General features: G+C 39.7%; 1 protein-coding gene across 4 annotated transcripts in view; it reads right to left on the reverse strand.

The window, feature by feature from the left end:
- foxp4 (forkhead box P4) overlaps window positions 1-27,286 on the reverse strand; it is a 126,503-nt gene that overhangs the window by 43,843 nt on the left and 55,374 nt on the right. For all 4 annotated transcript variants that reach the window (XM_084100111.1, XM_084100112.1, XM_084100110.1 and 1 more), the window contains exons 3-4: window positions 19,176-19,265; window positions 4,205-4,327 (exon numbers count right to left, since the gene is read on the reverse strand). In XM_084100111.1, the coding sequence (XP_083956237.1) occupies window positions 4,205-4,327; window positions 19,176-19,265 (213 nt within the window). The remainder of the gene's footprint in view (window positions 1-4,204; window positions 4,328-19,175; window positions 19,266-27,286) is intronic.

The raw sequence follows: 27,286 nt of genomic DNA on the forward strand, positions 1-27,286 counted from the left end.
ACAGAGTCCTAAGTGAGACTGGCTTGCACCCACTAACACTGTCATTACACATCTCCAACCGTAGCTCTGGCTAACCGCAGTGGCCACCGCAGACCCACCAATGTTTGTTTTACTTTCAGATTATTAATTTACTCAGGAAAGCCTATTAAGATTAAAATCTCAGCTTTGCATGGATGACCTATCTGACATGGAAGTATATGTTGACCGAAAGAGCAGAGCACGGAGGCCCTTGGACACGCAGCGGCAGTGGAGGAGCGCCTGGGGGACGGCGGCTACAGCTGCTGGAGAAAAGTAGAATAATGATACCCTCATTAACTCCTTATCACATGTAATGTTTACAGATGTAATGCAGGCTTACTCAAGGAATGAGGCACTTAATAGTGGGCTACATCCAAATCACACCTTAAAAAGAAAGACGTGACAAAATACTTAGTGCACTTTTAATACTTTGCGTGTCATGCTCAAGAACAATTTCTCTAAATGAATTCTTTAATAATTATTATGCATGTAGCTTTTTTTTTTTTTTACCTCAAATTAATTAAAATAAGACTAACTTGAATAGTTGAACTTAAAATCATTTAACAAAGCAGGACATTTTAAAACAAACCATTTAAAATGATTATTTTCACCATTTCACCTAAAATGTTTAACCTGAGATGTGAAAAAAGGCAAGTTATGGACCTCATTGACTTCCATAATAGAAAAAAAAAAAAAAGGAAGACAATAGGGTCCATCAACTGTTTGGTTACCGACATTCTTCAAAATATCTTCTTTTGTGATCAACAGAAGAAAGAAATTCATACAGGTTTGAAACAACTTGAGGGTGAGTAAATGATGACAGAATTTTCATTTATAAGTGAACTATTTCTACTAATGCAAAAATATAATTATATTTATAAATGACTATCACCCAGAGAGCCGTTGCCTTCAAATATTTTAATTGTGTCTTTAGTATACTTCATACATCATACATATTTTTATTGCCATTTGTTATGTATTGTTTGCTTGGTGGAATTAAAGAGCTTTTGTGACTCATGTTTACCAAGTGTGCATAATGCAAATGGGTTGTTATTGTATTTTGGTGAATGTCTGTTTCTCTGATCATAAAGTGTGCACCCCTATGAAAACGAAATACCTCCCTCCCCATTATATATGTTCTGGCGACGGCCCTGTCCCAGGTCAAACTACCAACAAGCCTGATGTTCAACCATTCCAGGCTATGTTGCAAACAGAATGACAGAAAACTCTCATTTGATTGGGTGTCTGTCCTCATCTTGGACCAACCCGAGTGCACAAAACTCTTTGGTCTTAAACGAGCCTTGAACTCACTCATATCCCACTGTTTTTACCAGGCGAGTGGTTCTACCGAGCAACACTAAAACACTGTTTGCCCTCTACAAAATCCATCTCACACCACTGCGTCCTTTTTTACTACCTGTCGCCATGCCGCTCTACGGGATATTGAAGGTGAGCTACCTCGCGTCTGTGATGCCGAGCCACGGCCATTTCCAACAGAGAAAGTCAGCGAGCCGTAAGGTGTGAAGGGAAACTCCATTTACCACACTAGAGGCATTTGGATCGCAATATGTCGCCCGTCTCTCGGTTTAAACTTTCCTCCACGCCTCGCTGCCACCCGACTGGCCCCGCTGCCTCTCGCCCACTCATTACCCCTTTAATTCATGCCAATATGAAGCTGAATAGTTGCAGGAATAATTAAAGAATAATTAAGGGTTTTTTAATGATTTGATTCAGTGGGCCCTTTTCACGTTAACTGCACGCCTTGAAAGGCATTCACCTTAGATTCCCATTATTGTGACCTTGGTTTTACTTAACAGCACAGAGAGGGGATAAAAATAAAAAAAAAGGAAAAAATATATCAGCTGGGCTGTAATTAAGGGTTGGAGGGATGTAAAGGTTAACTCACACATGCACAAGTGCACACGCATACATAAACATGTACTTGCTCTCTCTTTCCTGCGCTCGCTCTATCTTTGTATGTAAAATCATATTTGTAAGGGTATTCACATGCAGACAAATCCAAAGCCCACTCGTTCTCCCACACACACTGGGATGAGATCAGGGACGGATTGCTGTATGTGTGTGTTGGCAGGCTTCCTGATTGCTCCATTTGCCGTGTGCGAGAGAGTGAGCATTAAAAGCCACTTCTCACGTGGTTCATCACCACTGCGAACCATTAAACCCACTGGCTTTTACTGGAGATGTAAAACGGCCCATGAACGGTAACTATTTCAATTTCAATATCCTCGTTAAATATAGAATAAAAAAGCGAGACAAATAAAGTGGGGGGAGGGGGACAAAAGTGCTAAGTTTCTTTCTCAAACAGCTGAATTTTGATTTCTGCGAGCGAGCGACTCTTGATAAATTTGTCAGATCCGCTTGGTGCAATTTATACTCGCCTAAAGCAACCTCCTCCTCCTTACTACTACTGTAAATCAATTCTGCTCTGTCAAGATCATTTATGGAACAGAAAACTCTTTTTTTCCTCTTGTAGTTATGAAAAATAATCATACGTTCTTAATCAAAGAGGTTTCGGAGAGGTGCCTGACCTGATTTCTGCCTGAGAAGTGTGTGTGAAAAGGTCGAGGGTTGCGAGTTTTGGGACGGTGATAAATATTTGAGAGACGTGAGAGAAACGGGGTTGTTTGTTTCTTCATGTCTGCTCAGGGGCCACACCTCTGGCCTCCAGGCGATATCGCAGCGAGATAGCAGAGGCCATGCAACTAATAAACAAAGAAAGAGAGAGAGGTGGGAGGAGATATGGAGAAGTCTGGCTCAGCAGCTGGGTGAGAAACATTGTCCTCACACTAACATAAGCGCTCCCTGACCGCCGGCGAGTCGACGTGTAGCGACACCAGCCAAAGGAGGCGTCGTCGTCACTAGTACGCTAGTAAATGCTGCTTATAAACGCCAGAGCCAAGAAGCATCAAAGCCGGGGAAGATATCATTCCGGGCATGCCTGTGAGGATGCAATCAAAGTTACACAAAACGCGATTACATTACACACTCTGACATCTACACTCAGGGCCTATTAACGGGGATCACACATGAATGTGCATTTACTGTGCCATCCGACGGCACTCTATAAAAGCACTGGCAACAGCTGAAGGATGTTCAGTCAAGCTGGCCGGATTCTCCTATTAAACGTATGGCTTGAGCAGTTAAGAGGGCCGGACGGGAGGGAAGAAGTTTTCTTATGGAAGTATGGAACAAAGCGTTTGTGTTTATGTCTGAGTTCTCTATATATCCGAGAAGGTTTAGAATGCTTGTTTTAGTATGTACCTCTTGGCGCCAACTTGATATTTTTCACTTAACGTTAAGTTTTTGTGTAGAAGCCAGTTGATTATGACTATTTTTCTTCATAATTTTAACTTTACTTGTCATAAATGTGAATTTATAAATGACCATTCTGTATTCAGTAAAGATGCATTAAATTAATCAAGTGACAGAAAAGACTAAAATTGTTACAAAAAAAAATATTTAAAATAAATTCTGTTCGTTTTAACTTTCATAGATCGAAGAATCATAAAAAAAACGCACCAGTTCCCTCAAAAATAAACAATAAAAAGTAAACAAAATCAGCATATTAGAATGATTACTGAATAGAACAGAAAACACTTATTTTAATAATATTCCACAACATTACTGTTTCTACTGATCAAATGCAGCCTTGGTGAGCATGATTTCTTAGAATTACAACATTATTCTTGTAAATGAAACTTTCTCACAACTGTGACTGTATTTCTCAGTTTCTGCTATCTCACAATTGTAACTTTCTAATTATTTTGTCTCGCAATATGACTGTTTTTGTTTTTAATCTGTGGAAACAGGCTCATAGATTTCTATAATAAAAATAATAATAAAATAAATAAATATTGAATTCATTTGGTTAGCCTAAAATAATAATAATCTTATGAAACTTCATGAAAACTCCATGAAAGCTATGATGTCATGTTTTGTTGGGAAATGATGGATTGTGGTTCAAAACATGTCCCTGCAGCACAGTTTTAGAGGACATGATATAGCAAATAGTGTATAGTAATATTTTGATTAGCCAATAAAACTGGCATTGAAAAATGTACCTTTTGTGTGGTTTGTTGGGCATGTCATGTCTGAACAGCCCAGACATTTACAAATATTGTTTTAAGTTATGTGTGTCGTGACTCTGTCGGTGTGTGTGTGTTACCTGTTGCAGCATAAGGGCTTGTTGCTGTTGGAGTAAAGCTTGGAGCTGAGGCGGAGAGAGGATCTGCTGCATCTGCTGAGGAGTTATCATCTGTGGGGTCATCATTGCCATGGATACCGGCACCTAAAAAAAGTGGAAAATAAGTCCTATAAGTGACCGCAAACATGGTTGTGCATGTGTGCTAGAGCATCATAACCTGTAACAGTGCTTGTCAACTGGAGGGCCGTCACACTAAAATGTGTCACGGGTCTGAGCAGCGTGGAAAAACAAAGTTAAATAAAAATTAAAAAATGCATGTGATAAAACAAACAGGCTATTAAGATGCTGAAGATGCCCACCTCTACAGTGAGATAAGCATAAACCCTCACACATACCCTCACTTTAACATGATACAAAGCCATTTCTGTTTTTCTAGCTTCATAAAGGAATGTTGTACTTCACTTTAATTAACTCTTTATCCTGTCATGGCAAAGAGAGTACACAAAACATCAGCTCTGTTGACACAGTAGAGCTTCCACACTGCTTGCATTGTAAAACCCTGGCAGTTTTTCCAAAAGAGAGAGAGAAAGAGTGTTGATGAAATCTTCCCTTGAGTATGTAGTCTTTATCAGCCTGAAAGTACTTCAATAAACATAATATTATGATTTGTTATCTAGAGAATCACATCTTGGCAAAAATAACAAACAGTCTGATAAGATAGCTATCGGCAGGAAACAACTTGCAACAGTCTGGAAGTGAGAGCACAATTTGCTAGACAAGAACGAGGCGTAAAGATGGAAAGTGTGATTCTTATCTTATAACAAATATGCAGAAAAGGAGAAATGGAAAGAGAGCCGAGCTCAACAATAAGGATTTCTCTCTGCAAGCCCAGTCGGGCCATAAGGTCAGATTGTTACTTGCCCAGCCAGCATTTTCACTGGCCCCCGGTATTGAAACTCATGCATTTTATTTTAATTTTATTATTAATATGCACATATATGTATAAATATTACTTGAAGTTTCACATTGACTTATATATGGAAACTCATTTGCCTTTTTTAAATTAAAATTAAATGAAAGATAATCGTAAATTAACCGGGAATTCTTTCTTTTTTGGAACCTAAAAGCAAACAAAACAAACAAAAAAACAAAACAAAAAATCTAAAAAAACTTTAAAAAATAAAAATAATTTGGTTTTGAATTTTCAGAAATAGTTCCATGAAACAAAAGTTACGAATCCATACAAACAAACACTTTTGCCGGAAAATGATGGCATACAAAACATCACTGATATGTTTGATGCTACCAACACTATTAATTCCTGTTAGTTCAAAACCTCATCTAGATAATTATCAGAGCAGAATTACCACACAAAACCAAATGTTTAAGTTCAGTTTGAAAGGCATAAAAACACATGTACATGTGTGACTGTGTTTGTGTCGATGGAATCACATGATCAATGCAGCGCTGACCCAATACAGCTAGTGGCAGTCCGTCAACTGTCCTAAAACTCTCAAAATACAGGTCATGGGCATCCTTACTCTTTTTCTGTGTGTGTGTCTGCGTGTGTGAGAGACAGATGGTTTGGAAAGGCCTGAAGGCAGGCCGCTAGTACATGAATACATCCTTTAATGCAGTAGTAGCGGCCACCCTGTGAACTTATGGGCAGTTTTTTAACGGGCCAGCAATTTCCTCCAGTACAATTTGCGGCTGCTTCCTCGAATGCAGCTAGCGATCTTCCACTGAGACACACACACACGCACGCACGCACACACACACACACACAGCCGCTCCGTGGCGTTCCATTTATTTTCCTATTTACTGCTCAAGGGCCAGAACTGATCATCTCCCTGCAACTGCTCAATAAAAATAAAGCTATTTACAGGCAACGGCTGGCTTGAAGCTGACATACGAGTGCAAACTACAAGCCAGCATAATACGTACATTTATCTACATTTTCCACTCAAAGAGAATAAAAAAGACAGGCAACGGCGTGACGACTTCCCAGTCCACTGCCAGTCCGATCTGATATTTGCATTCATTTGTTTTCATGTAGCGCCTGAGCGCTCATATTTTCAGCAGTTTATCTATTCGGAGCTCGAGGGCTCGTGAGGAGGGGGCGAGGGAGGGGGCGAGATAAGGAGAGGAAAGACGAAGAGAGAGAGAGCTGTCAGACGCAAATTAAATCTGTAAAGGGCTGATTTGACTTTGTAAACAAGATTGGCGGTAAATACGAACACCGGCTCTTTTCCCCCGCCGGAAAGAGGGATGAAAGCTTGCGTTCGCGAGCCTCGTGGTTATCTGTGACTGTCCGATATTTTATTGTAAACGTCCCTATCACAATGAAACGAGCCATCCGTATCCTTCACTATGAGGAGGTGGGAACGCTTCCCAGAATCCATGACAGAGACAAAGAGGCAAAATTATGCACTCTTTTACCCTCTATGACTTATGTGCCACAAGACAGACACATTTTATGGCCTGGCGTGCCACTCACCTGGATTAATTATGGGCGTGACGCAGGTGAGGCTATGTTAGACTAGCGCTTGCAGCTAAAGCTAGCAAGCACAGACACATTTCAGCTGATGATATCATGCATCTGATGCCATCGTGGGAGAGTGTTCGGCCCTCTGCCAAATATCATGCATCCGCCTTTGATGACTTATAACAAGGGTTAAAACATCAAGGGCCCTACAATTACTGCTTTGAAAGCAAGTATGTGCACCTAGAGAGGAAAAGCGTCTGAAACAAAGCCGGGGCATCATCCGAGGCGAGAGCCCGCAGCAGGCCAGTCGGGCCGGGACGTGATGTATGTGTGTCTGTGCACACATCGGGGGTAGACGGAACGTGAGATAGGGCAAAAGAGGGGGCTCGGTGTGGCGGGCGCTTGGCGTCACGCCAATTTGCCACGCACGGCTGCTTGTCACCGGGAAAGAGCGAAATGAAAACCTGTAATTAATTGCTCCTCTGCATCCCATTCTCCCGCGGTGACAACCCATACATTCTATTTTATACACACGTTCATTGACATTTTCAAGTTGCAGGCGTAATAATTACCAGAGTTATAACACCTTCTATTGCGGCGCGACAGTGGGATTGACGAGCCGCCTGAATGCTGAGTTGTTAAGGTTTGACGCCATTAATTGCCCCTATAATCTAATATCACAAAGGCGGGCCATTACACACCATGAGCGGAGCGTGCAATTCGACACTACGGTTTCAGAGCAGTGCAGGAAAACAAAAGCGCGCCATTAGGGACTTGACGGCCGCTAACAAAAGCGCAGCACAATGCGGAATTATATTTTCATTCGGCTTTGTCTCTCGCCATAAATGATTCCCCCGTTCATTTGCCGCTGAATAGACCCCAGTAATAGAGGAGCCAGAAACCCCAACCATTTGAAGTCAGGCATTTATTAAATACATTTATTTTTTTTTCTCTCTTTCTCTCTTTAAATTAACATGCAAAGGGAAAGAAAGGCTAGGGAGATATTTTGCTCGATGAGCAGAAGCACAGCGGCGAGCACCTTGCTGTGAATTATCAAGCCTGAACACTCATTTACTATATTTTAAAAACGGAGACAAAAAGCATTCTCTCCACGTATGACAAGAGAGAATAACAAGAGACACCTGTTGTGATGTGTTGTCAGTAAAGGGCTGGAAATGCCTCACATTTAGACCACAGGTCCACCCATAGCGGAGCTTCAATAGGCAGCCGAATAGACAAAGCTTTGAAACGACATTATTAAAAAAAAACAAAACATTTATTTTAAAAAAACAACAACAAGCTTTTCAATTGTTTAAAATATAAAAATATATTTATAAAAATATACAATATATATTTCTTGAGGTTGCACCCAACCCAGTCTTTTTCACTTTTCACTTTTGGAAAGGATTGGTGTGTTAACAGAGGTAGTTAGTCCCAACTGGTCAATGGTTGAACTATAATTATATGAGGGCAAAAGCATATTTTTGGCATTTAAATCAAAATTATATTTCATTATATTATAATAGATGTATGACAATAGTCTATTTTTAATAGTTTTCATTCATTGTTTATTTATTTATTTTTTACAATTTAAAAAAAATAATTTTTCTTTTAAAATTAAATTAGTCAAATGGCACCAGGTAACTGGCTCAATAATCTAGAATTGAGTGCTCATAAGCAAAGACGGCATGGAGATTGCATCTTTACTGAGTCCTATGCTAGCTGAACAATTGCCATTGAGATGAACAGGAAGGCTAACATATGGCTTGCTCTGCAACAAAAGCAAATAATATCAGGGCTTATGCTATAATAACCTGTGTGTGTTTGAGAACGGCCTCCACCAATCAGTGGCACGCAGGTCAAGGGTCGTCTGCATAGGGCGGCTCTTGTGGTCATTTTCAGCAAATTTCACTTAGCCTATATCATCCACCTTTAATCAGGTATGGGGGGGAGGGTGGAACACACAGTCACTTTAGAGGTCAATACGGTAAATGGAGCTCATCTGTACAAGCAAAACCTCTTTTCGCACTCACCCGCAGCTTTGAGTTTGTAAGTGGCACGGCATCTGAACGTATCTGTCTGAGAGAGTGCATAATATATGGTGTGTATTTGATGGCCATCCCCTAAAACCATCTCCACAAGCTTCTGAGACTGTCTGCTAATGAGCCAGCTTCAGTGGCACCTCTGCTGCCTCCCACCACCATTAAGATTCACCAGCGCTGTCCGCACGCACCACGAAGAGCTACCCACTACTGACAGGGGTCAGCTTCAATACAGAGAGAGAGAGAGAGAGAGAGAGCAGCGGGGGAGATGGCCGCTCGCAAGAAGCGGAGCAGTAATTAGAGGGGCTATTTGAAGAGCGAGTTTAACTGATTAACAAAGAGGAGAGATGGGAAATGAGGGAGCGAGGGAGAGAGAGAGAGAGAGAGAGAGAGAGAGAGAGAGAGAGAGAGAGAGAGGAGAGGAGAGGAGAGGAGAGGGAAGCCGAGCTGCAAGAAGAGCGATGCGTCCCAGAGGGTCATAAAGGAAGTAGTAAGGACAGAGAATGCATTCCAATGAGCCTTATTCTGGCTTTTCCTTTTTTTCCGGCCTTGATAAATTACAATCAGCCTTATCAACCCCTCCGCTCATTAAAACACAGACACAAGGACGATGATGTGAATCTCTTGTGAACCAACAGACAGATCCACGGGCAGAGCCCAACATTGTGCGGTTTATGTGGGGTCTGAACCCGGAACAAGTGAGAGTGTTTTAATACGAAATCCTCCTCAGCACAATATACTGTCAGTCTGCCAAATGACTCACTTTCATTAAACTAAAACCATCCGCACTTAAAAGCATTTTGCAGGCGATTCCCTGCAAAATGTTTCACCTGTGCTCCTGGATTCAATCTGATTCCATTAGTCTGGATATATGGAGCGTCTCAATGCATTCAACGATAAGTTGTCACGTTTCTGCCCTAATGAAGTGGCCACTCAAATTATTTGCCATTCAAAAATAGATTTGGGGGTTGTGGTGCATCTTGCAAGGGAATCAATGCTTGTTGCACCTGGTGTAAACTAAAACACTAGAACTGAAGCCTGAACACACCTGAGAAGTTTATTTTCTCATTACATAAAAATCTTTACATTTTTTAGAGCTCTACCCACTCACACACAAATGAACGACTACATGGATGAATGAGTGATGTATTGTATAATTTGGAATGATTTGCCTGACATTTAATTAGGCAACATCATAAATATCGCAATGATTTTAATGCACTATAGACAGATAGATAGATAGACAGATAGATAGACAGATAGACAGATAGATAGATAGATAGATAGATAGATAGATAGATAGATAGATAGATAGATAGATAGATAGATAGATAGAGGCTACACCCTTCATCACCTCCTTTGTATTTATCTCTATTAGCATTTTTAGGTTTAAAAAAAAAAATGAAACCAGACAGCGAGTACAAAGTATAGAGGAGATCTTCATTTTGGGAAAGGTCAACCTCCCAGTAATGAGCCGTACACTAAATTATGGTATTTAAATAAATGGATGATGATGAATGCATCTCCATTCTCTGGAGGATTCTTTGCCATTCCATATTACAGGGTAATTATCACATGTAGAGCGGTGGTGCATACATACACACACACACACACGAGCAGGATAAAAAAATGGGCGAAAGAGCCTCAAGTGAAAGCATGTAAAAACATGTTACTAAACTTTGGACAGACGTGGCAAATCAGCTCCATAAAGCCATAATTGGGACTGGCTGAGTTCTTGAAAGGCTTTTTATAGCTGGAGAGGAATAATATACTCGTCCATATAAAGAAGGGGGAAAATCTGATAAACGGCACTTAAAGTTGAAGAATTTAGAGAAGAGCACAAAGGTCTAGCACTTTAAAGACTGCGAGGGAACTCGGCTCAGACTCTGGAGTATGAATTACGACAGAGCAACACTTATGTGGAAAGGTGGCCAAAGAATCACACCGAATATGTAAAGAGAGCAGAGTTCTGGTCATCCAAATCTAAAATCCTGGTTAGCACACAGACACACACAGGAAGAGTTTAGTTCTTCTAGAAAGCTGAGACGGAGTGTCATATAACAGCAAAGAAACACAATTACCCCTCTGTGGTGAGCTAGAATGAATTAACTAGTAAAGTCTTAGTGAAGCACAGTTCTTAAAAATGTGATTTTATGGAAAAGAGCACCTTGGATATCCTACATCTGTTAGATGCTCCGCAAAAGAAAAACACCAATCTTATGCACAAATGTCATCAAGTTTCGTTGGGATGTATTGATATTCAAATTCTAGCCAATACGATAATCCGAAATTTTATTTTATGACCAATAACCGATAAATGCTAGATATTTAAATACTTTTTTCGTCTAAATAAACTAAAAATAAAACAAACTAAAATAAAAAAATTCAAAGGCTACAAGTGAATTTAAGCATCACAACATTATAATGTACAGATATTCATTTTGAGAACTGTAAAGATCTCTTCAACAGTGTTATTAAATTAGTAGCGTTTTAAAGATAAATGACGGAAAAGGTCATCTAAAAGTTAAAAAAGAGGTAAATTTGCATGCACAATTAAATATCCAATATCTACTGATTACAGCATTTTAAATAACATTTCTAATATCAGCCGATAATCAGTATATCATGCATCCCAATTTTAATATATCTGATTCTCACAAAATACAAGCCATATACCTTTAGAGGCAATCAGACAATAGGTGGTGCTATAAAACATGACAAATATGAACATTTAATGTGTTAGCATGTGTAATGGAGAAAGATGGAGGCATATAAAGTTATAATGAATATATAAACACCACAGTCAGTCAATCTCAATGATCCATCTTCAAGCTCACCGGCATTCTGCAGGGTTGCTGGAGTGGGAGGGATAATTGAAAAAAATGACAAGGAGACGACTAGAGGAGACATCACACGCGGGCATCCATGCACACGCGGGACAACATCCTAGCGCTGTTTACCCCCGTCAAAAAGAATTACTCACCTCACCGATGGAGGACTGGTAGACTGCCTAACCGCAACCCACAGCTCACACTCTCTAATTCTCTCTCTCCTCCTGCACTAGAGTACCTGCAGTCTGCGCTGATGGCCATTATGAGCAGTTTATTCACGGGTGCGCTCGTGAGTCTATCGCCTGTGGGCTCAAGCCGGTAAACAAGCCGTCACATCTCATTTACACAACAGCGCCATTAATCGCCTCGCAAACCAACACCAAGCGCCGGGCCGAGGCGAGGCGAGAGGGAGACGGCGGGGAGGGAGGATAGAGGTTACGGCTGGGGTTGTGGAGGCTTGGCGGGGTCAGAGACGGGGGCAAACAGGGAGAGAAGGGATGGAGGAAGGGTGTACCCAAACAAAAACAAGAGGGAAGGGGGAGATCAGATATGGAGAGGGAATTACTAAGACTGTACCGCAAGAAAAGGGTTCAAGGAGCCGCTGAGCATCCGAGATGCAAGGATCTCTGTAGGAATACAGTAAGGAGTGATCACCAATGTGTCCTTAAGGAAGACACTTGTCATTACAATTTATTTTTGGATACATTTATTATTTTATAACAATAAAATCTTTTTAAAAAAAACGAAATATATATATTATTGTACAAAAAATATTTTATACATACATTCATATTTTATATATATATATATATATATATATATATATATATATATATATATATATATATATATATATATATATATATATATATATACAAAAATGTGTTAACGAATTTTATATATTTACTTTTTTATTATATACTTATACTCTCGTTTATATTTATTTCTTTTCGTATACATATTTATATATTGTGACAGAAACACAGGCACATACAGTACATAATAACATATGTGTGAAATAACCCCTTCAGAACCCTCAACATCAACCTGTCAAGGTGTAATGCCAAAATACACATTATCCCTTACAACCGTAGCAAACTGCTAGCAGTGCCTGACAACATGGCCGTTGTAAAGCCCACCAACACATCTAAACTGTTGCCTCTGTCTCCTAACTAGCCCTTATGATCACATTTCATCTCCATTTCGCCATATGACTAATGCAAGAATGCTAAACTGCTACATGCCAACTCTCCCAGCTACATTTAACCGTCCCCCATCATACAAAAGCAGAATGTGTTTATCAACACATGAACAGGAGAACAAAATGCCTCCACTGTTCCACTAGAATAATTCCCTTCTCTTAATCCTGACAGGAGGGGGCAAGAGGTCACATTTCTCAGGTGGAAGCGATAAGGGAAGCTAGGTGGGGTTAGCATAAGGGGGGGACGGATGGGAGAGCTTTTAAACAGTCACACCGCCACCTTCAAAAAGCCTGGAAGATATTAGCCTGCATGTGGAGAGTGAAGGGTCACTATTGAGCGGGACGTGACGCTAAAGAGGCCTGTCATTTTAATAACAAGCCCGCTGAAAGGCTGCAGGCGCTGTTACCAGGTGGCTCTGTGATGATGATGTCTTCCAGGCTATAGAACCCTGGTGCACACAGCCACCTTTTCACAAGCTAATTTGTCCCAAAAATGATCTAAAACCCCCATTGCCGTCCATCCCCCAAAGTTACCCAATGACCTCCCACAGGTATTTATCATATTGCACTTCTTATACAGTACATGGTGGTGGTGCCTGTGGTTTTGTTTGTCGTGTGTGTGCGCGGTGTGTAATAAAAGTCAGCCACTGGGGGCTGCAGGGCTGAGCGACTCTAGAGAAGCAGAGAATTCTGGGCTGTCACTTGCTTATTTTCACCCAGTTCAGAGCTCGCGTCTGGGGACCGCTTTCTCTGACAGCGTTCGGACAGCATTCGGACAAATGAAAATCCGCCGTTGCGCGAGTGCCCAGAGTCGGGCAAGTTCAAGTGGAAAATCCCCCCACCACTCCATCTTCCATTAGTCCCTCGCTTTCTGCGGACGTCCCTCGCGCACACACATCTGTGGCTCTATCTAACGCCTCACTGCCCCAGAATAAAAATGACAACAAATTTCCAGTGGAACACAACAGAAGAGATGACTGGGGTGCGGAAATATAAAAGCCCATTATCGACCGCGTTCATTACACTTTTCACTCATGTTTCAGATCAAAAAATGGACTTTTACACTCCACTGCTCAAACCCAAACTCTGAAACGGCCAGCAAGGCCCTGGGTGTTTCTCTTCTTGCTCTCTCTCCCTCTCGCTGTCTTCAATCTGTCAGGCCTCTTGCATTCTGGGTCACCCTCTCTTACCCTCTCTCTTTTCAAAACAACCTCTTTGAAAAAAAAAAAGTGCCAACTAAGCATTTCCACTTAATGGACAAAACAGAGAGTTTTCAAAAATAAAAGTTCACAAAAAGGGCTCCGTCCAGTATGGAGGGTCTTTTTGTCCCCCATTGATGTGAGGTGTCTATATATGTGTCAGTTTCCAAAAAAGCGCCAAAGAATTCTTATCAAAACCTGCTCTTAAGTGTCCATTTGCATGATAAGCGCTGCTTTGTTTTACCGCAATAAAGAACAAACACAAGAGGTAAATTTTCATTAGGGTCAAAGGACTTTCAAAGTTCATTCTGTAAAATTGATTCCAAAGTGCTTGACCACACAGAGGTGGAGGTTCCAGCTGGCGTCACCCATCTTGCCATCGGATCATCTCAATGTGGTCCTCCCTTCACCCAGTGCTACCGTGGCAACGCAGCCTCTCTATCAACGCTCAAGAGAAAGAAACTAATTAGCATGTCTCTAATGAGTCTTTTCTTCTTTTTTTTTTAATTAAACGAGGTCCTCAATAATACATGAAAAGAGGACACTTTTTCTTTTCAATTACCAACAAAGATGGGACTGAAGCCACGTGTGTGTATGTAAAATGGGTCTTTATAACCATGATACATTCTATGCCCTTTCCATCACCTTATACACAAAGATAAAAATAGTCCTATGGTGTGACAGATTTAAAAACGTGTGGATTTTATTATGCTGCCAATTATAAAACATCAAATAAAATGAATGAAAAAGTAAACAATTAAATAAACAAAATCAATTCCATACCAAACAACCATTTGGTTTGTTTTTTTAATTTAACCAGTTTAAAAAATATCTGAAAAAATACATCACAATTCATAAAGTTTGATAAGAAATGTTTCTGAAGCACCAAGTCAACATATTAGAATGTTTTCTGAAGGATCATGTGACACTGTAGACTGGAGTAATGATGCTGAAAATAGAAAACAAATATTTTAAATAGTAATATTTCTATCATTACTGTTTCTACTTTATTTTTAATCAAATAAATGTAGCCATATATATATATATATATATATATATATATATATATATATATATATATATATATATATATATATATATATATATATATATATATAAAAAAAATATATATATATACATATATATATATATTTTAATTTATATATATATAAAAAATATATATATTTATATATATATATTTTTTAATTTATTTATATATATTATAAATTAATTTATTAATATAATTATATCTATATATATATATATAAATAAAAAAAATATATATATAAATATATATATATATTTTATATATATACACATATATATTTTATATATATAGATATAATTATATATATATTTTATATATATAGATATAATTATATATATATATATATATATATATATATATATATATATATATAATTATATAAATAAATAAATATATATATATAAATATATATATATGTTATATATATGTTATATATACATATATATATATAATTATGTATATTTATATATATATATATATATATATATATATATATATATATATATATATATATATATATATATATATTTATATATATATATATATATATATATATAAAAAAAAATAAAAAATATATATATATAATTTTTTTTTTTTTTATATATATATACACACATACATGTATATGTATATGTATATATATATATATATATATATATATATATATATATATATATATATATATATATATATATATAGCCCTCAATGTCCCGAAAAAGAGAAAGAATATTAGGCGAGAATGAGAGACGGGCAAATTAAGCGTTTAAAGAAAGAACATGTTGGTCACGGCCAAGGTTCTGAAAGATTCATACAAAAACCTTCATTCAGTAACCTCAGTGTAATTTCTGGTTTCATTGGCAGTAAAGAAGAGGAAAACTAATTATTAGCCACCAAAAGATTTCATTGTTTGTCACACCGCATTCAAATCTTCCTAGGGAGCTTAACCTGACCAGCAGCCATTTTCTGTCGGGCTAAATCCATTGATTAGATTAAATGACTTCCTTACCCTACTCTACTTGCCACTGGACAACAGCTTCAAATACCCTGAACCTGAGGACTTTTAGAAATAATAAAAAAAATTAAAAAATCAATTAAGACCAGAGAATTTTAAAAAAGAGAGTTGAAATAACAGCAAGAGTCTCTTGACGGCTAGGTGTCAAGCAGCTGAAGGCCTTTTCGTAATGACATAAGTGGTGTGACGCATCACTACAAAAACAAAAAAACTGTAATTTTTCTTGTTTCAGAGTCGAAAGTAACGGAAACCCTCCTCAGCGACATAAACAAGGGGCGGTTTACAGTCCCTAAATCCCTTTAGAAAAACTAGGAACCGGGAAGGGTCGGGGTTGAGGGTTGATGCCCCGGGGCAGTATATGAGGAAGTGACACTACAAAGCAGAATCTCAGGGCTCTCCTTTATCAGTATGCAGGGTGGTCTTGTGCTGAGGTAGGATAGACTTCACCCCAGAAGCCCAAACAAAGAGCCTCACCTGAGACTCTATTAAGGGTCATGGGTCGACAGAGGTCAGTGGATCTGACCATAGAGTTGATCGTAAAACATCAAATGTGTATGTGCACGCCTCTTTATAACATCCAGCCTGAGAATGTAGTATGCTATAACCTCTGTAAGTCCTTTTGTAGAGAAAACAAGATTAGCTCTTTTGTAAAAATTGTCAAAAGATGCTCAGGACTTCTGGCTGGCTGCTTTTCAGCAGTCAAAAGAGCCCACCTCCAAGTCAATGATATTCTGATCCCTAAATACACCCTTTTAAGTGTAAATCTGGTATTGTTTTCCCCTTTACACCCAAAAAGTTAAATGAAAGTAATATCACAATTTTGCTAAACTAATCATTTGAGATGCCATTCATGTCACTCTGTAGCACAAATGAAGAATGACAATGTGAACACTAAAGTTTAATACTTAAAGGGAAAGTTACTCCAAAAATAAATATGTATGACGTGCTTTCTTCCGTGGAACACAAAGGAAGATATTTTGAAGAAAGTCTAGTGACTTTCAATGTTTAACAAAACAAAACAGAAAGTAAATGTATTTTTTTGTGTGAACTATCCCTTTAAAGTGAACGGTCATCTAAGTATAATCAAAAATAAAAGTGATGCTCACATTAGCAAACACCCCAATTGAAACATCAAAAGAGCCAAATCTGTTCAATAAGCCACATACATTATCGAAAGGTGCATAAACAAAAAAAGCAACTTGTGAAAAAAGGTGTTCTGATAAAATGTTCCTTTCATTTTCCTCTTCTTGACTTTTCTTTAGCTCAACGAGCACGGTGAAGCAAACTTCAGCCCAGGGTTCAATCTAATTAGTGTGGTTTGTTAATTAAATGAGTGCGCCACTAACGAGGTAACCTGCTGTTCCTTGATAATGTTAATTACCCTGAAGGGAAAACCTCTCAACACGGTCATTTAAACTGTCAGCTGGCATTCCTCCTGGATTATTGATGATTTGTAAAACACTGGGCGTCTCTCTCGCTCCCCTTTGCTCACTCGTTCACTTGTGCTCTCTACTTTTCACCCAATATGCCCGTATTGACTACATCCGCCCCTCGCTTCCTGCTCGTGATTAGCGGTGGCCTTGTTCATCTTCCTCTCTCCTCCATCTCCATCAGAGTCAGGCTAAATAAAAAGTGCACCCTAATCTGTACTTGCATGCCAGTCTGTGTTAGTCTCACAACTGTGTTAACGCAGGAAGAAGCATGTTTTCATGACTGTGATATCAAAGCTTTACTCTGGTGTACACATGCGAGTGCGTCTTGTCACATTTGACGGGTGGGCTAAAGCAGGCAGTTATCACCACTGCCCCAATTCAACATGGCAGGCATGAAGACTGTATTTCTTCCCAACAGTAAGAAACACCAAGACAAAACAATACCAACACACATGCAAAATGCACAGTGTATTGTTAAACAAGAACTGATGATTACTTTGTAAAGATAGCCTGCTGCACATGAAATGCGGACAAAAATATATATATCGTGGCCAATGCGTTCTCGTTTTAGTAAATTGTGGCCACGATATAATAATTTGTTCCCTCAAATTTAGCAAATCATAGCCACATTGTACTCATTTGCTCCCTCGTTTTTATTTAACTACAACAAGTAAACAAATTATTTTATTGTGCGCACGATTTAGTAAAATGAGGGAACAAATTGTTATATTGTGCACACGATTTACTTAAACGAATTATTATTCGTAAACAGTAAAACACACTGATGTATTAAGTTGTGGGAATGATTTGTTAATTCATGGCCACTATACATATTTTTTGGTTTTGTCTTTGGTAAAGCAATAATGCAAAAATTTTAACTAAACCTTGGTCTTGGTACTGATAGATCTAAGCTCTCCACACTACACTTTTCCCAAGATTCCTGCTCTAGACCCTGAGAGAGAGAGTGTGTGTGTGTGTGTGTGTGTGTGTGTGTGTGTGTGTGTGTGTGTGTGACCAGGTGCTACAGAAACGTGCACTCAAGCTAGAAATGAAGCTTGGTTTTTTAAGTAGTGCCATTGTTCAGCGCTTCACTACAAAGAACCACATTCACACTGCTCTTATAATAATATAGAACAGACGGGGGATGGGAGACGAGTCAAGAACTTTATTAGATGAATATCTGAGAAAGTACGACATGACAAATAGGGCTGGTTGATATAGCTGAAAAAAAACAAAATTGATGACTTGATATTTGATGATAATCAAATTATTTTTAAATTCAGTTCAATTTCATTAAATTAAAAATATTTACATTTTTCATGTATATGCACCTTTGCAAACAAATCACTGAATCAGAGTTCAGATTGTTTTAAATGATTCAAGAAAATGAATCAAGCTTACCAACTTTTTAAAATGTTATATCATAAACATTGTGGAGCTAGTATAATATTAGATGTAATATTAATATATTATTATTAAACTAAATGGCCTAATAAGAAGTGCATTTAATTCGGCATAATTTTCATGATGTTGCTTGATTTGATAACACAAGCAAAATCATCATAAATACATAGAATATTTGATATACCACACCAACCTTAATGATAAAACAAAACAAACATGAAAGGAAAGGACAAAAATGTGACTTAGATGTGCATACGCTCACATCTGACGGTTATAAGAAGTGTATGTATGCTTGTATAGTCTTGCTTGTGTTTGTGTGTGTGTGTGGCACTCGTACCTGCACAGGGCTCTGTTTGAGCTCGTTGCTGCTGGGGGAGTTGAGTCCTGTGGCCTGCTGGAGGATGAACTGGCGTGCTGCCTGGAGGGCCTGTGGACACGAGACACAGAGACAACACAGCGGTGAGCACCACACATACACACACCTTTGCACTCTGCTTACATTTCCTCAAAATCACAGGAGGGATACACTTAGCACTGCATGGTGGGCCCCACCTGTTTGCCAACCTGAGTGAGTGGGGCCCCTCCCTTACAGGGCCAGAAATGGGCCTTGCTTTCTCTTCAGACTGAGAGGGAGAAAATGCAACTCTGTAACTCTACCGCACCCTTTTTTTTCCTTTCTCTCACACTTCCTTAGATATTCTGTCCACTGTGCCGCCACTCCGAGGTCCGTCCCACATCACGTGGCAACGCTTCGCTACCCTACGAACAGATGACGGCAGTATTCGTTTGGATTTTTTAAACTGTACCCGCACAGGATCTTTGGTCCAATGGCAAAATGCGGCTCTCAAAACAAAAACACTAGGCAACAGTAAATCAGTGGGCAAACAGCTTTTTGAAGAGCGCCATCAGGATGCACATTTGCTTCCTGGCCCTGAAGAGAGAGAGGAAGGTTACATAGTAAATATTGATTTATGAAAGGGGTGTGTGTGTGTGTTGGGGGGGACTGAAAAAAAGAAAAAAGACCTGACACCAAGCATAAATCCTCAGTCATACTTCGATATGCTAACCGAAAAAAAGCTGTAAATTCCAAAAGTTTGAGACATTTTAAGCCAGCTTTAATAGTTCATCTAGTTGTAAACTCACTTTGAAGGCAAATCTATAATGGTTTAACATTCACTGTCATAATTCATCCAAAAATTACAATTGCCATCATTTATTAACTCTCACGTCAACACCATAAATATAGCATAAATGTGGTCCATACAACTCAAAATATATATTTCAAGTCTTCTTAAGTCATACAACAGCTTTGTGTGATCAAATAAAAACGTGAGTTGGACAACTGAAAATTCAGAAGGATTAAATTACATTAAAATATTGTAAATACATTGTAAAAATCGTACTGACCCCAAACTTTTGAACGGTAATGTACACGTATTGTAACTTGGTGAGAATCAATGGCAAACCTATAGACAAGTGAGATTTGAGAGCTTCAGAAAAATAATAATACAATGCATGGGTCATACGGACAAATTTTTAGTGCTTTTTTTGAGCGTGACAACGCCTGGCCACTTTCTGCTATTGTTGTAGTAGAAAAAGCGGCATAAATATTCAGAAGTAAGTTTGACATAAGGCAAATGAGTTAAGTAAACAATGACAGAATATCATTTGAACTACCGCTTTAAAAAATGGCCATTTAGCACTGATCTGATATCAGTAATAGACTGATAGTGCTAATAGCCATTATATCAATTGCAGAAGTACTTACTGGCTAAATGTGTGGGAGGGTGCATTTCAAAGCCCAGTCCAGGACCCTCTAAATAAATGGTGCCAATCCATTTAAGAGAGATACACCTCTGTCTTTTTTATTGTAGAGGGGGTGGTGGGGGTTTTAGAGAGAGAGAGAGGGGGCCAAAAAAGGCGAGAGGCCCCCTATACAATCGGCACATGAGAGACAGAGAGAACATGCAGTGGTCGGTGTGATGAAAACCATCTGCATCAAGAGCACTTGCTACTTTTGCTGAGGTCGCAATTGAGCGGCGTGCGCACACACATTCGCGCATGCACACACATGCTGTGCAGGAACCCCCCACCCCCCTCCATCTGCACACATGACCTCAGCGGAGGGCTGGATAAGCTAAAGTGACCGGCAGCACCTCCCAGCTACGACTAGCTCCGAGACTACAAACTGATGGCATGTGGTGTGAATTACTTCTTACAGACGTGTGCGCGCACACACACACACACACAACCAGAGACAACTTGGACCAGATGGTTGTCTGGCAACAATGATCAACAATTGGACAAAACTGCCGCACTGATTACCACTTTATTAAACTCTTCTTTGATTTTCATAAACACCATGATTATTTGGATTAAATGGTAGCAGTTTAGTGCACACATTTAATCCTAGGTAATTTACAGTGCACTAATTTAATGCACGGCCCCTTCAGGAACAACCAGAGGTTAAGTGCCTTGCTCAGGGGTGCAATGGTGATGGATTGTGATATCAGTAATTTTGCAGTGACTGGGTCACCCCTAAATAGGACCACCCCTATATTTGCGTTACCAGTCTAGAGCCTTAACTATTAGGCTAAAACCATCTTAGATCCATCTCATACCTTCTTTCTTGGACCATTTCCTTATATTACAGGAATAGTTTACCCAAAAAGAAACATTTTATCATCATTTACTCACTCTCATGCAATTTCAACCCTGTATTTTTTTTCTCTTGAAAGGCAAAACTAAAGGCTAAGCAGAATGTCCGAGCAGCTATTTTCCATACAATTAAGAACTCCAAAAAAAGCACCATAAAGGTGTCAAAAGTGGTCCATTTTACTTTTTTTTTCCTTTGTTCTGCGCAACAAAAAAATGAGACAACAGAAGGGCAGAATGTCCAAGTAGATATTTTCCATAAAAACAAAACAAGAAGCTCTAAAAAGGACAAAAAAGAAAATCATAAAAATGATTTATAAATAAAATAAAGAAAAAAAAGCATAGAAGCAACATAAAAGTTGTCCAATACAATGGTAATTTATCAAATGGCTTTAGAAGGCTTAAAATATAGTACACAAAGTGTATGCACTGCTTTTATTTTTTTTTGCCATTTTAAAATCACTTTTAGGAACTTTTATGATGGGCATTTAACCTAATATCTAAATTTGTGCTGCACTGAAAAAAAAGAAAATAATTTGAGCGTGGAAAGACATTTTCTAAGCTACAGCAAGTCCTAATATGTGAGAAACAGACATGGATTTGAAAAATGAGAAGCAGATGTAGTCTTTTAATATTAAACATAAAAAATAGTTTTTTAGCATCTTTTTTGGTGCTTGTTTTCGTTGTGTGGAAACGAACTGCTCAGAAATCCTTCCTAACATCTTGTTTTGTGCTGCACTGAAAAAAGAAAAAATGTTTGAAAAAGAGTTTGGAATGGCATGGTGGGGGGGGGGGGGGGTGACCAAAAGGAGGGTGAACCTCTCCTTTAAGGAGAACGGCACAGTACCTAGTGAAGAACAAGTGGTCAGCATGGCTGGTCTTAATCACGATGCACTCAGATCAACAGTGGGACCGGAGGCTGGTGACACTAAACTGGCCCAGAATGAGAGCAACTGGGGCGGCGGGTCTTTCTGAGCAACAGGGGAGAGGCTCCGTTCTGTGGCTGGAGAATCTATTGAGTCTGACTTGCCAATTTTATTGCTTTCACGAACAGTGGAGGTTAAAAAAAGATTTGGAGTACAAACAGGGGGGAAAAAATGCTTTATAACTTCCATCCATACATCTAAGCAGGGAGTGAAAAACACATCCAGATTTCAAAAGGGAACATGAGTTGCTTCTTTCTTCTCGCTCACCTACTTTCCTCTTATCTCTCTCTCCCATCCACCCCAAAGCCTCGTGGCATTCGCTGGTGAGCGCTGCACCTTTAAAGAAAATATGAGGGAGGCCGCGGCTGGTCGGGTCCAACAACAGTTCCATTGTGCTGTTGAGTTAGACAGGTTTTATTGCAGTGCAGGGCGGGCGGTAGGACGAGCCAGAGCGAGAGTGAGAGCGAGTGAGAGAGGGGAAGGGGAGGGTGAAGAGGTCAGAGCCCAGCTTGGCGGCCTTAGCAGCACAGTGTGTGAGTTCTTCTGACTTGTCATCGGCCCCCCCCGTAAATCAACACTCCTGACATTGCCTTTAATAACAGAGCATTTTTTAATTCAGCAGGGTCGTTGGGGGGGGGGGGGGGGGGGAGAGATGGGATTGGGCTGGAGGGTGTAGGGTGGTCAGAGGGGTGGGTGTAGGGAGATTTAGCAGGGGGCTCCCTCTTCTTCCCTTTTTTCCCCAGTCTTTCTTTTCCTTTTTTCTCTTGGCTCTCGCCCTCCCCTCTTTAACAGGCTTCAAAAAAAAAAAAAAAAAATGGCTGACAACTGGGTTTCTTTTCTTTTTGCAGGAGAGAGGGAAGGAGGGGGGCTTTCGGGTGAGGGTCCATTATGGGAAAATAACAGGGAAGAATTCATTTTGGCATACGCACGTAGTACGACTCGCTCTCGTTCTAGCAAAGTTGTGACAGTCGCGTCCGTGCGCACAGATGTGCCAGCGTCCAATAATAATACGGCAGATTAAATTTTTGAGCCGTTCTACGACGGACGTTCCAAAACAACGCAGTAAAACACACAAACAGGGGTGATTGCGCGCCTCTTTACTGGATGTCCCAGCTTCTATTCATTACGCTCAGGTTGCTTAAGTAAACACGACTGGGAGGTGATGAATCGGAGCCCTAATCCGCCTGTGTTTGTGGGAGTGAGAATGAGGGAGAGGGCAGAACACGGGGCGCTCGCTCGCTTTTTCTCTCTCTCCTGTAAATCTAAACAGTGAAGTCGGCTCCTCTGCGGACAGGTGGGCACCATATGCTGGAATGATCCATCATCACTGACAGAGAACCATTGTTGATGCCTGCAACGTCCCCCCACAACCGCCCCCGTAGAAAAACAGAGCCCACGGTGGGCCGTCCATGGGTGTGGGTGGGTGGATGGCGGCGAAGTGGTAGGGGGGCCAGGGTGGCACGAAGGGTCAGAGGGAATCATGTTACTGGAGTTGGCGGATCCAGAGCTGAAGACAGACTGAGACTACCACTGTATGCTGGGAGAAGCTCAGGAGATATTGATGGAGATGAGGGTAGAAAGAGGCAGGAACAAGAAACAAAGACTAATCCTTCATATAAGAGTAACGTAGAGACAAGAGAAGAGAAAAAATAAAATGAAATTAGAATAAATAAAAAAACAAGTAAAGAAAAATTTAAGAACAAATGAATGTGGACAGTCAGTTACTGTAGACAGTCTTAGATATGGTTTAGATCTTCTGAAACTTAAGACACATACTGAGGCTTTAACTTATCTCTACTTAGAAAACAAATTAGACTTTTTCTCAGAAAAAAAACAATTTAATCTCATTGCATTCTATGAGAAACATTTGAGATATTAAAGAGATGTAATTTTGTCTTTCCTACGGGCCTGTCTACATCAGCTTTATGAAACCGCTGCGGGCCACACTCGACCAGTCAAACCCCTGCCTCTGTGCTGACCTCCAATCAGAGTTAGATATGATGTGCAGTTATTTATAGTTTGCTAGTGAGGACCCTTTTAGAAGAGGTCAACGAAGTAACAGTGGTGGCCTCCCTCAGGGCCATGCCGCTGCGTTTTTAATTCATTCTTAAATAAACCCCTGTCAACATGCTCCACTTACACTCTGGCTTCTACTGCCAAATGGCATATTTATCCGCACTCGAAGCAGCTTTGAAGTATTATGTCACACATTGTGACTTGACACAATCATTTGTTTTATCTTACACAACTTCTTCATAAACGAAATATATATTTTTTATGCTATTATATCATAAATCTATTAACTGTATGCTCACAAGTTGCTCTTTCATAGCTCAGGAGACAAAATGGAGTTCTAAGTTGTCTTTCATTGAAGTATCAAACTTTGCCTCAGATGTTTCTCCTAAAATTCCTTAGGATAAATAAAAATAAATTAGATAAATGTTGATCTACATTAAAATAAGTAAATTGGAAGAAATTGATGAGAAATTTTAATATTTGTATTTTAGAATGTGAATGAAGACTTGACAAATATTAGCACAGTGTTAGACTTTCTTGAGACTACTAGAGTTTTTCTTAGGAGAAAATCTGAGCTCTCCATATCTCATCGCAGTAGGAACAATTAAATAGATTTGATTATTCTTTCCAATGGGTTATTATAAACAAAGAAATTAATTATATAGTCTAATAAATGTCTTGTGGTGCCATTTTAGACTAAACGCAAATAGGTGAGGTCAGTTTTCTATTAAAATGAGAAAAAAAAAAGCATTTCAAATGCACTGTAATTTGTTCTCACTGTTTAGGAAAGCAACAGGGTGTGCTCTTCATGCAAGTAATGTTACCTACCTCATGCTACAAACGCACGCATGGACAGATGTGGTCAGACACTCTACAAACAAACCCAAACACACCACAAAAAGTCTATTTTAAGGGTGTGAAGACAGAATATATTTCCAATTTGCAAAATAGCAGTTCATAAATAACTAGCCAAAGCTTATTTTCCCCTCACTCAACATCAACGGTGTTTAAGGCGGGACTGGAATGTGAACGTTTAGAAAAAAAACATCCTGCGTCGCACCAAGGGGGAAAAAAGAACCAAACTTAACCTTCTTTCAGCAGTACAAACCGGGAGGACTTGTTACACTCGGGTGCTTTTGTTCAGCATGCACCCTGCATGATAGCCACCTCTGAATCAGGAGCGGAGAGAGGAAGACAAAGGCACCCTTTTTTTCCCAACCGGTGCCATTCAACCTTAAAGGAAAAGTAAAGCTATGCCAAAAGCTGCTTCTTTTGAGGTTCGGGCTTGATCCTCCTGGAATTAGGAAGTTCAGCTTTCTCCTTGTAATGTGTCTAAAAATGAAGACTTGAGCTGTTTCTGTTTGCTTGCATTGGATACGAGAAACAGAAGAAGAAGGGGGGGGGCGAGATGAAAGAAAAGTTTCACAGATGTAATGTAAGCCGTCATCCAAAACGTCACTCATGTGAGGGATTTGGCAAAAATAATCATACCTGCTTGTACAACCTCTTCAAGCTCTGAGTAACTACAGGCGCACAATGCGCCCGCTCCTTTCCTTTCGCCACTCCTGACGGCAGCCACTTTATTACTCACGAGCGTGACAACTTGTGGGATTGCTTTGTATCTGAATGGCATATTTACGTGAAGTGTGGCTTTCGGTAGCAGTTGCTTGTAATGTATCAAATGCATCACTGTCAGCTACCAGAGGAATCTGCCACCGCGGATGTGTTTGTCCACACAATCGAAAGAGTTACGCACCATCGCTTATGGAGTGTTGGCCAGGCCAATACGAATGTAACTTTCCACAGAGACTATCCGTGCCGATAATCGCTAAAGGATGAATTATTGTTCGCCAGAGATCCAGACTTACTCTATTTTGATGCTGGAACACTTCGACACAGCTGGTGACCAAATGAGCTTCGTCTACAGCGGCTGCAGGCAGACATACTGGGCCTGTTAGCAGCTGTCCACCCCGGGCTACAGGACGAGGTGTGGATTGTACGACAGGATCGGGTTTACAGGCCCGGGCCAAGGTTTCGCAGATCTTAACTTGGTCCCCATGACTCATTACAGTCGTAGCCTGCAGTGCTGTCCAATTTCACGGTGGGTTTCAAATAAACTGCACTTCTGACCATATTTCTCCCTTTTTTTCCCCTCTCTCTTGCTCCTTTTTGGCCCAAGCTGGATTTAATTTGCCACTTCCTGTTCCATCATGCGGTTCGCAGTCACTCGTCACATTTGTTTTTGTTCAGATCCATTAGAACACGCATCTGAAAATGGCAAAATCGAGTGAATTATTCAATGCCGAAATCATCTGAAAACACCCGCCGCTGTCCCTTTTTGCCATTTAATGTAATGTTTCCGCAATATAAAGGCTATAGCAAAACCTTAAAATTTAAACAGCTACAGCAGACTCCCATCGGCCATTAAAATGAGGAAAGGGTGAATTGGAGCCAAGGCAATAAAAAAATAAAACTAAGGGAGGAAAAAACTTCAAAATATGCTGTAATGTTTGAAAACCCTGACCGCTTTCGTTTTTTTTTTTTTTTGTTTTTTTTACATCCTATTTTTCACAAAGGGGACCTGTTTGAAACTTGCTGCCTCTGCTGCTTTCCAGATGTGCGTTGCTCACCTCTAAGTCCCCAAAAATGTTAAAACAAAAAGCCTGCTGGAAAAAAAAGTAAATATGGACTGCAACACGATAGCAGTGGTGTTTTGGATGTCAGAGAGATTTTGTTTTTGAAAACTGTGAAAAAGATTGTGAGGATTGCATGGCTGTTGAACCCATTTGGGGAAGGCAAACAGTGAACGAGGCTCAAATGAGCTCATATGTACCTGGTGTCTCTCTCTGCA

Source organism: Abramis brama (genome assembly GCF_963993115.1).
Source record: "Abramis brama genome assembly, chromosome: 23".
Taxonomy (NCBI): Eukaryota; Metazoa; Chordata; class Actinopteri; order Cypriniformes; family Leuciscidae; genus Abramis; species Abramis brama.